At 48.5% G+C, this 12,779-nt stretch overlaps 1 protein-coding gene across 28 annotated transcripts in view; it reads left to right on the top strand.

The window, feature by feature from the left end:
* Positions 1–12,779, top strand: part of DYSF (dysferlin) — a 232,015-nt gene that overhangs the window by 72,272 nt on the left and 146,964 nt on the right. For all 28 annotated transcript variants that reach the window (XR_004272972.1, XM_032291772.1, XM_032291768.1 and 25 more), the window contains 4 exons: positions 1,330–1,456; positions 3,388–3,491; positions 10,124–10,192; positions 10,355–10,398. Coding sequence is in view for 27 of the 28 variants with exons in the window: in XM_032291772.1 (XP_032147663.1) it covers positions 1,330–1,456; positions 3,388–3,491; positions 10,124–10,192; positions 10,355–10,398 (344 nt within the window). In the remaining variant the exon portion in view is untranslated. The remainder of the gene's footprint in view (positions 1–1,329; positions 1,457–3,387; positions 3,492–10,123; positions 10,193–10,354; positions 10,399–12,779) is intronic.

The following is a 12,779-nucleotide window of genomic DNA, read 5'->3' as shown; positions in this document are numbered from 1 at the left end:
TCAGCTTTCTTATCTGTAAAGTGTGCGCAGTCTAGGACCTTATACCCAGAGCGTCATCTGTGGGCCAGCAGCATGGGCATCACTTGTTGAAATGCAGGATCTTGGGCCTCGCCTCAGACCTGCTGAACTAGAACCTGCATTTTAATTGGAATGCACAGCAGTGGTCTAGAAGATGCTGATTCTCAGCCTCCTTTGCCAATTGGAATGATCTGGGAAGCTTTAAAACCACTGCCCCATGGGCACTCTCTCCCAGAAATTCCGTTTTAATTGGTCTAGGGTATGAACCTGGGCTCCCCAGGTGCGTCCTTTCTTTCTTTCTTTTCTTTTTCTTTCTTTTTTCTTTTTTTTTAATGGAGGTCTCACTCTGTTGCCCAGGCTGGAGTGCGGTGGTGTGATCTTGGCTCACTGCAACCCCTGCCTCCCAGATTCAAGCAATTCTCCCACCTAAGCTTCTGAGTAGCTGGGACTACAGGTGCACACCACCCTGCCTAGCTAATTTTTGTATTATTTGGTAGAGATAGGGTTTCCCCATGTTAGCAAGTTGGTCTCAAACACCTGACCTCAGGTGATCCGCCTTCCTTGGCCTCCCAGAGTGCTGGGATTACAGGCATGAGCTACCGCAACCGGCCCTTCCAGATGTTTCTAATATGCAGCCAAGTTTGAGACCCACTCAAGGCGGGTGCTATGAGGATTAAATGAGAGACTGCATGCACATCAATACATGTGGGATATGATTTTTGTTATTACTGTTCCAACCACAAGATACAGGACATGTGATTGGATTCATTCACTGAAAGTCTGTTTTTCCTTCAAGATCGTCAGCTCCATGGGAACAGGGCACTTATTCACGTCTTCCCCTCATTCCCTGCCATATTCACTGCCCTTTAGCACCAAACTGACATCGAATAGTCACTCAGTAACTACTGGCTGGGTGCATTGACACATGCATGTTATTGAAGCTAGAGTGGCAGCTCACTACGGAACTATATTTTCAGTCACTATTATACTGTATTTTAACTGCGAGGCAGGGGAGAGCGGGAAGACTAAGGTTGGTGGAATGCCTGCCGTGTGCCACATGCATTTACATCATTATTGGAGATGTTCCTCGCACAGTCCTGGGAAGTCGGTGTCATGGTCTCCACTGTGCCCAAGAGAAAGGTGAGGCTCAGGTGAAGAACCTTGCCTGAGACCACGTGGTCCTAAGTTTCGGAGCACAGTCTGCTTTATTTCAGAATGCAGTATCGATGTGACGGTGGAACTCTTAGAAAAGGAAAGTAAAACCTTGTGCTCGGGAGCATGTGAAGGAATCATATTTGGTTTGCTTTGTAGCTGGAGAGAAAAGACCCCTCTGAAGACAAGGAGGACATTGAAAGCAACCTGCTCCGGCCCACAGGCGTGGCCCTGCGAGGAGCCCACTTCTGCCTGAAGGTCTTCCGGGCCGAGGACTTGCCGCAGAGTGCGTGGGGCACACCCTGGGGTGGGAGGTCTGCAGAAGGCTGGAGGCACAGGGCTGGTGAGGGTGGGCGATGGTGGGTGGGGTCAGCTCCCTGGAGGATGGAGAAGCGTCCAGGAAAATATCAGAATTTAATGAAAAGTCATCAGTGCTGGTGGAGTTACAAAGATTCAAGAACTCTTGAGAGTAATAGCTGCCTCTTGCTCCATTCCAGTGTCCTCTGGGCCTGGTCTGGCTATCTGTGGACCCATTTTCTCAGTTCTCATTGAGGAGTCAGCATCATCTGGACTCTATTCTGCCCTTAGGACTAGCTCTCACTGATTTTCTCTCCCTCTATGAGGAAGCCCGTCCTGCAAGTCTGCAGAGCCGGGCTGGGGAGCAGCTGCTCTAATGTTGGAAGGGTTTGCATGAAGGACTCCCGGGACCCTCTGTCTTCACTGATGAAAAACACAGATCCGCAAGGTGACCCACCGTCCTAGCTTGCCTGGGACTGTCCTGGTGGGGTTAGTACTGACAGTGCCTGTTCCAGGAAACCCTGTGGTCTCCAGCAAACGGGGACAGTGGGTCACCCGACTTATATCCATTTCCTCTTCCTCCCAGGAAGCCCACTGTGGCCACTGCCTGGTTTCTCACAGCGGCTGGCCCAGTGCTAGATTCATCTGTGTGTTTAGTAAATGCTGGGGAATTATACTGACTATCCTAGAGCTCTCGGCATCAACCTGGGCTGATATTAGAATTACCTTCAAAATGGTCCAGATGCCGGGCCCTCACTGCCAGCATTTTAGATTGACTTGAGTTAGGGCAGGGCTCAGCACTGTTAGGGTTTAAAGGCTCCCCAGGTGGTTCTGTCATGAGACCCAGCTGTGAGCCACTGTTTTTGAGCATACATTACCATAACAAAGCCACTGTCCACAGCAGAGTCAGTGAGAAGGTTTGCCACTTGGGTCCCTGGTTATGACTTTTCCATAAAGATAATTGTTTGAGAGTTTCTGCTCTGGCTGCTGACGTCAATAAATGAAACGTACATGCTTACTTGGACCAAAATTGTGAAGAAAGTCTGTATGTAAGTAATGGGAATTAATTCGGTACTAAAACACATGCTTAAAAATATTCTGCACTTATTGATGGCAACTATGTAGAAGTGAGGCTGGTGAACTTTAAGAGTGGAATGGGGAGGTAGAAATGTTTGATTTTCTTAAGGTGAAAGAGCTTTGTGTTGAATTCTCTGCAATGTTTGAAAATAAAAACAAAATAGTTGGGCAAACGGATCACAAATGTTTGCTAAGTGTTGTTGCCTTTTGTATTCATGTAGACATTAGCAAGCTTATGCTCTTTATCCCCTCCACCCACCCACTCATATGTTTATAAACATGACTTGCTTTATACACATATGTATGTGTATACACATATCTATCTATCTATATCTATGTACATAAATAACCTGGCTGATTAAAAAATAATTAATTTGGGTCAGCATAGATGAAAAACTCTCAAAAAAATAAAAAACCAACAGAATTGACTTCTTGGTTAATCTCAGGTAAATCAATCACTGCTCTAATAGGTTTAAAGGAAAATGTCAACCAGGCAAGGATCATGGGATATTGTTAAAACAACTGTCAGTCCTTTTCTGGGTATTTACTGCCCTTAGCAATGTAGATTTCTAATTAGTCAAGCAGTGGATCAGTTGGTAGATTTGATCTGAAAGGCTTTGAATGCAGAGCCCGGACAGTGAATGAGTCTGGGACTGGTGACAGAGTGGCCTGGTGCTCTCAGGAGTTGCTGCTCTGAGGCAGACCTCCCTCTGGGGAGTCCCTGGGCGGAATGAGAAGCGGCCACAGCGTCTTGCTCAGGTCACCCCAGGACTGCCTGGAGACAGCCGGGGTTTTGGAGGTGAGACGGCAGGCAGGCAGTGACTGGTATATCCCTCTTCCCAGTGGACGACGCCGTGATGGACAACGTGAAACAGATCTTTGGCTTTGACAGTAACAAGAAGAATTTGGTGGACCCATTTCTGGAGGTCAGCTTTGCAGGGAAAATGGTAAGGAGCAAGGGAGCAGGAAGGTTCTCTTGGGAGGGGACTCCTGGGTGCCCTGTGGATGGTGCTGGGTGAGAGCAGGTCAGAGCGAGGCACCCCCACCACAGGCATGTGCAGAAGGAGGGGCTGCTCCCGGCAGGTGGTGAGACACCCATGCAGGCCCAGCTCTCAGGGGCTGCCCCACACACGAACGTGGACAGGTCTGCCTGGGGGTGTCCCAGACAGACACATAGATATGGACGGCCCAGGAGAGGACATCAGACAGTGGATAGCAGAGGAACATTTGGGGGAAAATGAAGCAATAGCATGGAAACCAGACAGGAAGACATAAAGATAGGGAAACTATATTTTAAAGATTGGGAATAAAACATAATGATTATTTAAAAAATGTCTTGGGAGTTGGGCAGAGAAAGACCCCCTGGTGGGTGCCCTAGGGGTCACTCGAATGCTCCCCTCTTCCTTGCAGCCGACCTTCCTGCCCTGAGGCGGGCTATGGCTCCAGTCCCTGCTAGCCCTTCTCTCCTCACAGGCTGCCCACCCCCCCAGTGTCTGTGCGCACCCGCAGGCTTTCCTGGCAGCCTCAGCCCTTCCAGGCTTCAGCCATCACCTCTCTGCAGAAAGCTCCATAGTTCTCTGACCCCTCCCTTCAACCCCAGACCCCTACATGCCTCTAAACAGCTCTGCCCGCTGTTCCTCTGAGCCCTGGAGGGAGTCATTTCCTCTGCCCAACCTGCCCCATATCCAAAAGCCTCTGTCTTAACCAGATACAACCATCAAAGGCAGAAAATGTGGACCTGCCTTGATTCTTCCCTCTTTTTTCTCCCTCTATATCAAACATGGCATCTCCCACTTGTGAGCTTAAACGTGTCCCCAGGGCCCATCCCTGCCTCATGCCCCTTAGCCACTGTCAGCTCTTCCCAGGACCACACACCAGTGCCCCATTCCCTTGTTTCTACCTCATGGCATCGAATTTGTGAACAGCCCAGGCTGTGTGTCCTCGTTCTGGATTTGTTCAACTGTTTCCTCCCGTTGTTTGACTTGTTTCTCTGGCTCCTCTCTTTCCTGTAAGCTGGAAGTTAGGTCTAGAGATTCTCTTAGAGTCAGATGAAGTCTTCTGGCAAGAACTCAGCATAGGGGATGCTCTGCATGTCATATGGCACCACGACAGAAGGCGATAATGTCAGGTTGTCTCATCATCAGGGATGGTCGCCTGATCACACGAGTTAGGTGGTGCCTCCAGACAGCTCCCTTAGGAAAGTAAATGCTCCCACTTGGTAATTAGCAAGTAATCTGTGGGTAATATCTTGGCAGATATCCTATTTCTCAGCCACATCTTACCTAACGGTCTAATCATCCACTGACCTTCTTGTCTGAAGAAGTCATTCAGTTGGGACTGCAACGTGGTGATTTTCTCATTATCATTCTTTTACTCTTGATTAGTTGATATATATATATTTTTTCCTGTAAAGAAGAGCTTTCTCCTTCCTGCCCCTTTGAGTATTAGTATGGACCTCAATACTTTTTATTTTTAATGTGTTAAAATCAGTCATTATTGTGTTGATGTGTGAATTATACTGAAGGTGGCCATCAGGAGCCCCTTTGAGCTGGCTCTCTCTCCTCAGAGACTAGCCCAGAGTCCCAGTGAAAATGTACACAGGAACGTAATGCAGATTTTAAACTCATTCATATGGAGGTGTAGATGCCTACTGCAGACCCTCACCTGAGTGCAGGTTTTGGTGTGGGCTCAGGGTTGGGGTCTTATGCCCTGCGCCTGGCATCAGGAGGAACGGGGGCAGCTGCTTGAAGGCAGGAAGGAAACAGGAAGCTGCGGCTCTATGGTTTTGTGGGACATTAGCTCCAAGGACTAAGATTAACTTTTCCACTTGATACTTGGGGAATTTCATGTCCCGAGACTGTTCTTATTTCGCATTCCCAACCTGGAAGGTATTTCAGTGGTGGCTACAACCGAGACCGATGTGCCTTCACATTCGTTGGAACTAAGCCTCAGAACGCTGGGCTCCTGGCTGCTCTGGGTCCCTGCCAGCACCTTTGATCTCACTGGGTCTTCTGTTCTGAGATGCCCCTGGCTCTGGGGATTTCTGTAGGAAGGTGCAAGTGTCTAGGGAAGGTGAAGGGACAAAGGCGGCCAAGGCAAGGGACTATCTAGAGTAGATTGGAACCTGGGCTCATGCAAGAAGCTGCACCTTTCATTTTTCCCCTAGAAGGAGGTGGGGGGAATTGAAGAGTGACCTTATGGAGAAGGAGGCAGCTGGAATGCTCCCTCCTGAAAGTTTCAACCTGGCCAGCCTCCTCTAGTGGTCGCCAGGCCTTGCATCCTCTCTGCCCTGAGTCACTTTCTTGTGGCCTCCCCGCCTCTGCTGCTCTTACGGTGTGTCTCATTCTGCCTGTCCCTCTCTTTTAGCCTGCTTACATGTCACTTATTTTCTCATGACATCCTAAGCTGAAGAGCCCTGAGGTTACGTTCTGTGTGCGCACCCGCCCCAGCCGGCCTTCTTTGCATTTCCTCTTATGGACACTTGGTGGCAGTATTATCCAAGCTGTGAGCCATATTTGATTTGGCCGTCTCTAAGACAGGAGGGTGTGAGAGTGTGTGCTACTGTGCGCTTCATGGTATGGAAGAAAGAAAAGGTAGGTGATTGTAGGGAAGGACAGGAGGTTTTAAAATAACTCTTTTTTTTCTGAATTCAAGAATGAAACCCATTAACTGCAGGAAAAAATTGAAAAAAATCAGAGAAAAGGAAAAGAGCAAAAACTCCCACTGAACCACATTCTGTACCCTGCACCACCCTGGAGAGAATTACTGATCAATTGGTTTGTGTTTCCTTCTAGGATGTTTTCTCTCCTTAGCGCTCACTACCCCATTACCTCCCCTCTTACGCTTGCTGGGAAAAAATAATGAAAATGTTGATTTTCATTATTCAAGGATTCTGTATTTGCCAATTTGCCTACTCACTAAAATGTATCTTCAAGCCCCAAATCAACACTTGTGGCACTTTTGTGATGATTTATGGACACCTTCAGGGCCTTGAAAATTTGAGCCTCCGGCATGTATGTTGGTTGCTGAGGTTGAACAAGGTGTCTCTGCCTCTCTGCTCCAACTCTCATGGAGTAATGTGTGTCCATGATCAAAGCACACGTATTTACTCCATGAGAGTTTAAACAGGGAGGCAGAGAGTCTCAAAGCATGATACTACACAGGACATGTATCAAAGGACACAGAAAAAATACGTGTCGTTTGATACGTGTCCTGTTTAGTCTCATGTTTTTCACATTTTTGTGACTTGTTGGTGTTCAAAATGGCCCCAAATGTTGTACTAAAGTGCTGTCAGGCGTTCCTAAGCTCAAAAGGGCTGTGATGTGCTTTACGGAGGAAGTGCGTGTGTTAGGTAAGCTTCATGCAGGCATGAGTCACAGTGCCGTTGGCTGAGTTCAACGCTGATAACTCAGCAGTATCTATTAAGCAAGGCGTCCTTCAATGGCAACACACATAAACCAAGATGACATATTGATCAGTTGACAAAAACATTGTGACAGAGGCTGGCAGGAATTTAACCCTGCTTCTCCTCTGCGGTAATGAGTCAGCATTCACTAATTCAGGGTTCATGACCACCCTGTTATTGTAACTACCATAAATAACGAGAATTAACTATATATTTGCAGGTTGGTAAACTGCTTGTGTTGTCTCATGTTTTCTCAGGTTATTAAATAGTCTTTGAAATGATTTTTTAAATGGCTGCGTAATATTCTGTCAGATGAGTATACCACAACATTTAACCTATTTTTGGATGATATAGTTCCAATTTTCCAACATTGTGACAAACATCAGCATACAGGAATTTTTGTCCACACTCCGATTGATTTTCTATGGGGAAGTTTTTAGAATTTGGGTTGCTAAGCCAGAGGGCTTATTTTTAAGTGTTTGGTACAGAAGGCCAAATAGCCTTCCAGAGAGGGTGTGCTAATCATACTCCACTGGGGAGTGAAGGAAGGTAAAGAAAAAAGGTGAAGGAAGAAAAAAAGAAGCAGAGGAAGAGGAAGCAGCAGCACGGTGTGGCCCTGGCTGAGTGTCTGTGGGTGGAACAGGAAGGGGGAGGCCGCCAGGGATCTCCGGGGCCAAAGGCGGTGCTGGCTGGGGTGTGGCTGATGGACCAGGTGCTATTCAAGCCCCTAGACCCCCATCCCAGTGAAGGCAGCCTGGTGGAAGTATTTGCGATGGAGGAGGCCCAGATGCCTGGGGTGGGGCTGAAGCAGCCCGCATGCATCTTGTGTGCGTCGGGGCAACCTGTGCCTTCTTATTCCAGGGACCTGGGACGGTGTTGGTGGGCCTCTCAGCAGGATCTTGTTAAAGTGTCTTTTATTTTAAAATTTTGTTTATCTTATTTTTGAATTAGGTAGTACATTTATTCTATATACTGTATACATTTATTCTATCTATCATCTATCTGTCTGTCATTCTATTAATCAATCATGAAAAATCTCCCTCTTGCTCTGTACCTCATCCAACAATCAATCAATCCATTCATTTCTTCCTTTTCAAAGAAAACCACTGTAATTAGTTTCTTTTATATTATTCTGGTTTTGTGATACACATGTAAGCAAATATGGCTACAGTTTCTTTTTTTTTGGAAACGGAGTCTCACCTTAAGTAGTCCAAGCTGGAGCGCAGTGGCATGATCTTGGCTCATGGCAGCCTCCACCTCCCAGGTTCAGGCGATTCTCATGCTTCAGCCTCCCAAATAGCTGGTACTATAGGCACGTGCCACCACTCCCAGCTAATTTTTGTATTTTTAGTAGAGATGGGGTTTCGCCACACTATCCAGGCTGGTCTTGTACTTCTGACCTCAAGTGATCCACCTGCCTCGGCCTCCCAAAGTGCTAGGATAGCAGGCATGAGCCACCTTGCCCGGCCGATTATAGATTTTGCTCTTTTACCTTTTAACACACATGGCTGCGCATCACACTCACTGCTCTGTGCCTTGCTTTTTTCACTTGCAACTTGGAGATTGTTTCATGTCACTACCTAGAGCCATCCTCATTCTGTTTGAGAGCTGCCTAGTACTCCATTGCGTGGATGGGCCATGCTTGATTTAACCTGTTCTCCATTGGAGGACACATGGGTTGTTCCAAATCCTTATGAGTTCAAGCCACGCTGCAGTGGATAGGCTCACACATATGCCATTCCTCACATGTGCAAGTTTTTCTGTAGGATAGGTGTTTAGAGGTAGAACTGATAGGTCAGTTGAAATTACATTATGCATTTGAAATTACAATAGATAGTGGCCAATTGTCCTCTGGAGGGGGCAAACTATTTTGTTTTCTCACCAGCAAAACATGAGCAGGCAGTTTTCCCATAGCCTTGCCAAGAGTGGTCTGTCAGACTTTAGAGATGTGCATGAATCTGATGGGTGAGAAAAGGTATTTTGTTGGTTTTCTTTGTGTTTATTGATGAGTGGGATGAAGCATCTTTTCATGTGACTGGAGGCCTTGCGTCTTCGTTCTGTGAACTGTCTCTGCCACTCTTTGCTCTCTCTTCCATTGGATTGGATCGTTGGTCTCTCTTCTTTCCCTCCTCCCCTCTTTGCTAACACAAGGGCCAAATCCCGGCACTCAGCCCTGCACCCAGCCCTGTGTGGCCTTTGTCTGGGGCTCTTTTTTACAGGGAGGAGGGGGAAGGTGGGGGCAGGGGCCAGCACTGAGTGGACCAGGAATGGAGACATCATCCTCACCCCTGGGGTGCTGAAGTCTCTGATTTAAGACACATGCACATTAAATGAGATAATGCACATAAAATACTTAGCACATTGCAGAGCTTATCATGGTAAATGCTCTGAAAAGGCTGCTCATTATTTTCATGTGTAGAACATGGAAATTGACCAGGATCTGTGTATCTGCAACTGAGTCTTTACATGCTGCCCCTGTGTGTGTGTACAGAATGCCCTGGGATTGTCTAAGGCGCCTGGTGTTCCCCATGGACTCCAAGGCCAGGGCCGGCCCATGAGCTGCTCATTTGGATCTGGCTTCCACTCCTGTGAGGTTTCTTATTTGTGGAAAGCCTGGTCCTTAGGGCAGTGCTGGTCGGAGGCAGACTGTGGCTTATACGGTTTCTATTTTCACTGAATTTTCTTTCACTCTCCAACATCTGTGCATGGCTCCCCTCGCCCATCTCTGATCTCCTAGTGCTCACAGTCTTCCTACATGGTGAATGATCTGGGCTCGTCGTCAAAAGAGCCCCCTGGGCCATAAAGGCCTCTGGGAAAGCCAGTCTGGACTGGACTCAGGGCTCCCACATTTTGGGTTATGGCCATAATGGGAAGTATGGAGGGGGATTTTCATCCAGAGGTGTGAGTTAAGGGTAGAAGGGCTGTGGCATTTAGGCAACCCATCCCACCCTACCCACTCCCCAGCTCTGGGTCTGACCTTCCATTGAGCTTCCTCTCTGCAAAGATTCCCTGTGTCTGAGCCCCCTGCACTAGGCCCCAACCCCAGGGTCTTATACCTAGCCCTAAGGGCAGCCAGCATGGCAGAGAATGGCCACTGCCTGGCATGGAGGCCCCGTGGGGAGCCCAGAGTTCCCATGGAGCTCGGTCCACTTGTTCCCTCCCTGTGACTTCTAGCTCTGCAGCAAGATCTTGGAGAAGACGGCCAACCCTCAGTGGAACCAGAACATCACGCTGCCTGCCATGGTGAGTCCCCCGCCCCCTGCACACCCAAGGAGGCTCCTGGGGCTCTGGGCTTCAGAAGGTTCAGGGCTCCTGCCTCCCCAGCATCTGCTGGCTAGGGGTGGGGAGGGGCTGTTATTTCTTCAAAAGGACTCTTCTCTCAACAAGCCTTTATTCCCTCCTCAGTTTCCCTCCATGTGCGAAAAAATGAGGATTCGAGTCATAGACTGGTGAGTTCTGAGTCGTGGAGTCTTTAGCGCGGGCTGTCCTGAGGGGGCACTGGGTCCTTCAGTTCCATTCGGCTAGTGACTGGTAGTGAGAGTGTGAGGGAGGAGTTTCAGGAGAGGTAATATCCGCTGGGGGTAGCCAGGGATGGAGAGGACGTGGGCAGTTCCTGGGAAGCTTACTCACACCTGCTTGCTGGGAGGTAGGCAGATAAGGAGGACCAGCTGGGATTGGCTGTGAGGAATCATCTCTGAGGGCAGGAGGAGCTGGGAAGCTTCCTGGAGGAGGTGGGGCAGGTGATAGCCCAGCAGGAGGAGTGGGGTTTTGCTAAGCTCAGGATGAGGACATTCCAGTGAGGAGAGGCTCACAAACCAAGGCGAGGGGCTGGAAAGAGCAGAGCTTCGGGGAGGATGGGCTGCAGTCCCCGCCTGGGGTGGTGGGATGAAGAGGTGGCGTCCCCAGGCTGGAGGAGTGGACCAGATTGCCTGAGCAGGGGACACCATGGCAGCTGTGCAGCAGGTGAGGACAGCAGCCTGCGGGCATCTTAGAAAGATCACAGCATCCATACTTGTTGAGCACCTACTATACACCAGACCCGGTTCCCAGCAAGCACCCTACACGAGTCGTCTCATCTGACCATCAACTCACCGACATAATTCACAGATGAGAAGCAGGTTGGGAAAGATTGAGTGACCTGCCTGAGCTGACAGCTAGTTGGAAAGTAGCTGAGGCCAGGCTCGAACCCAAGCCTGCTGTTTCCAAAGCCTGTGTTCTTAACCACGAGCCCATGCCACCTCCTGCTAGTTGAGGGGAGCTCTCTCACGCTGGAGGGGAACATTCGGGGTCCACATGTGTGATCTCAGGGCTCTGGGCTTCCCAAAAAGAGAGAGTTGTCCTTTCTTTGCCCCCAAGAAGTCTTGGCTGTGTGGTTCCCCAGCGTGTTCTCCTTTGGTCTCATGCCTATGACACCCCCAACCAGGAGGATAATGAGAGACTAGGGAAAAACCCCCAGGCCACAGAGCCATTAAGCTGTGTTCCAGTTCCCCAGGCCTAAAGAAAACAGCTTGTGAGAATTAGAGAGGAAAGAGGGCCGCCAGCAGGGCCTGTGAGGGAGAGGCTTCGAGGGCAGTGACCACGGGTATGTACCGCGGGGAAGCGGTTTGGAGGAAGGATGTGCTTTACATCCCAGAATGATCTCTTCATCTCAGCTCTCCATGTGTGCGCTCCAACTGCGCGTGATGGGCTGTGCGTGTCCTCGCGTGTTTGCGCATGTGGACATGTGTGGGTGCGGCTCTCTCCTCTGTTGTGGATGTGTCTGGCCCGAGTCCGGGTGAGCTGTGTCAAAGGCATCAGCGTACTGTACAATCCAAACACATTACAGAATCTGGCGGTTGCATCTCTGGTTTGGGTTGAAGTGGCATTTTTATTGTGAGTCTATTTTCAGACTTGCTGTATTTTCCAAAAGCAACCCCAAGCCCCAAAACCCAACTTTTGGCCAGAAAGCATTCTGCTGCTTCAAGTTCCTCTCCAGAAGAGTGCTTTCTTCCCAGAAAATGCAGATAAGCTCTTGTTATTACCTGAATCCTGGAAATAGGATATAGTCCATATGGCCTTTTCTCTGTAACTTAATCTTCCATTTAATTCTTCAGAAATTCCTTTTTCATTAAAAAACCAAAGAGAAAAAACCCCAAACCACCCCCTACCTCCATAAAGCAAAATCTCTCTCCTCCCACTCTCCTTATCTCCTCTCTCAATTCAGGGAAGGCCAGAGGTCAGAAGTCCAATTCCTTTTCAAGTGCAGGTCTTTTCTAGGGTTTGGCCATGAAGACAGTGTACAAATCCCATCAGCTGTCAGTCATCTGGTGTTAATCTCATTGTAAAATATTCCAGGAAATTTTTACTTTTCAGTTCTTTTTTTTTTTTTGGATGGAGTTTTGCTCTTGTCACCGAGGCTGGAGTGCAATGGCTCGATCTTGGCTCACTGCAACCTCTGCTTCCCGTGTTCAAATGATTCTCCTGCCTCAGCCTCCTACAGGCGCGCACCACCATGCCTGGCTAATTTGCATATTTGTAATGGAAACGGGGTTCCACCATGTTGGCCAGGAAGGTCTTGAATTCCTTGGCCTTCCAAAGTGCTGGGATTACAGGCATCAGCCACCGTGATCGGCTTTGCACTTCTTATTAACATCATTCACCTGGAAAAATGATGATCTGTGCTGACAATTCATTCTTTCTAATGTAGCGCCGGTGATGGAAAACTTTAAAATCAAAGCTTAGTCACCTCCCTGGGAAATACAAAGAGGAAGGAAGGAACAGCAGAGATTGGGCAGAGATTAGGGTACCTCACAGGGTTAGGATTTCAAAGAAAAATCAAAGCACCATGCCA

This window comes from Sapajus apella, unplaced genomic scaffold, assembly GCF_009761245.1.
Source record: "Sapajus apella isolate SASKATOON/1434 unplaced genomic scaffold, GSC_monkey_1.0 scaffold26, whole genome shotgun sequence".
NCBI classification, from domain to species: domain Eukaryota; kingdom Metazoa; phylum Chordata; class Mammalia; order Primates; family Cebidae; genus Sapajus; species Sapajus apella.
The sequence above is the reverse complement of the archived record's forward strand: the minus strand, read 5'-3'. Positions and strand labels throughout refer to the sequence as shown.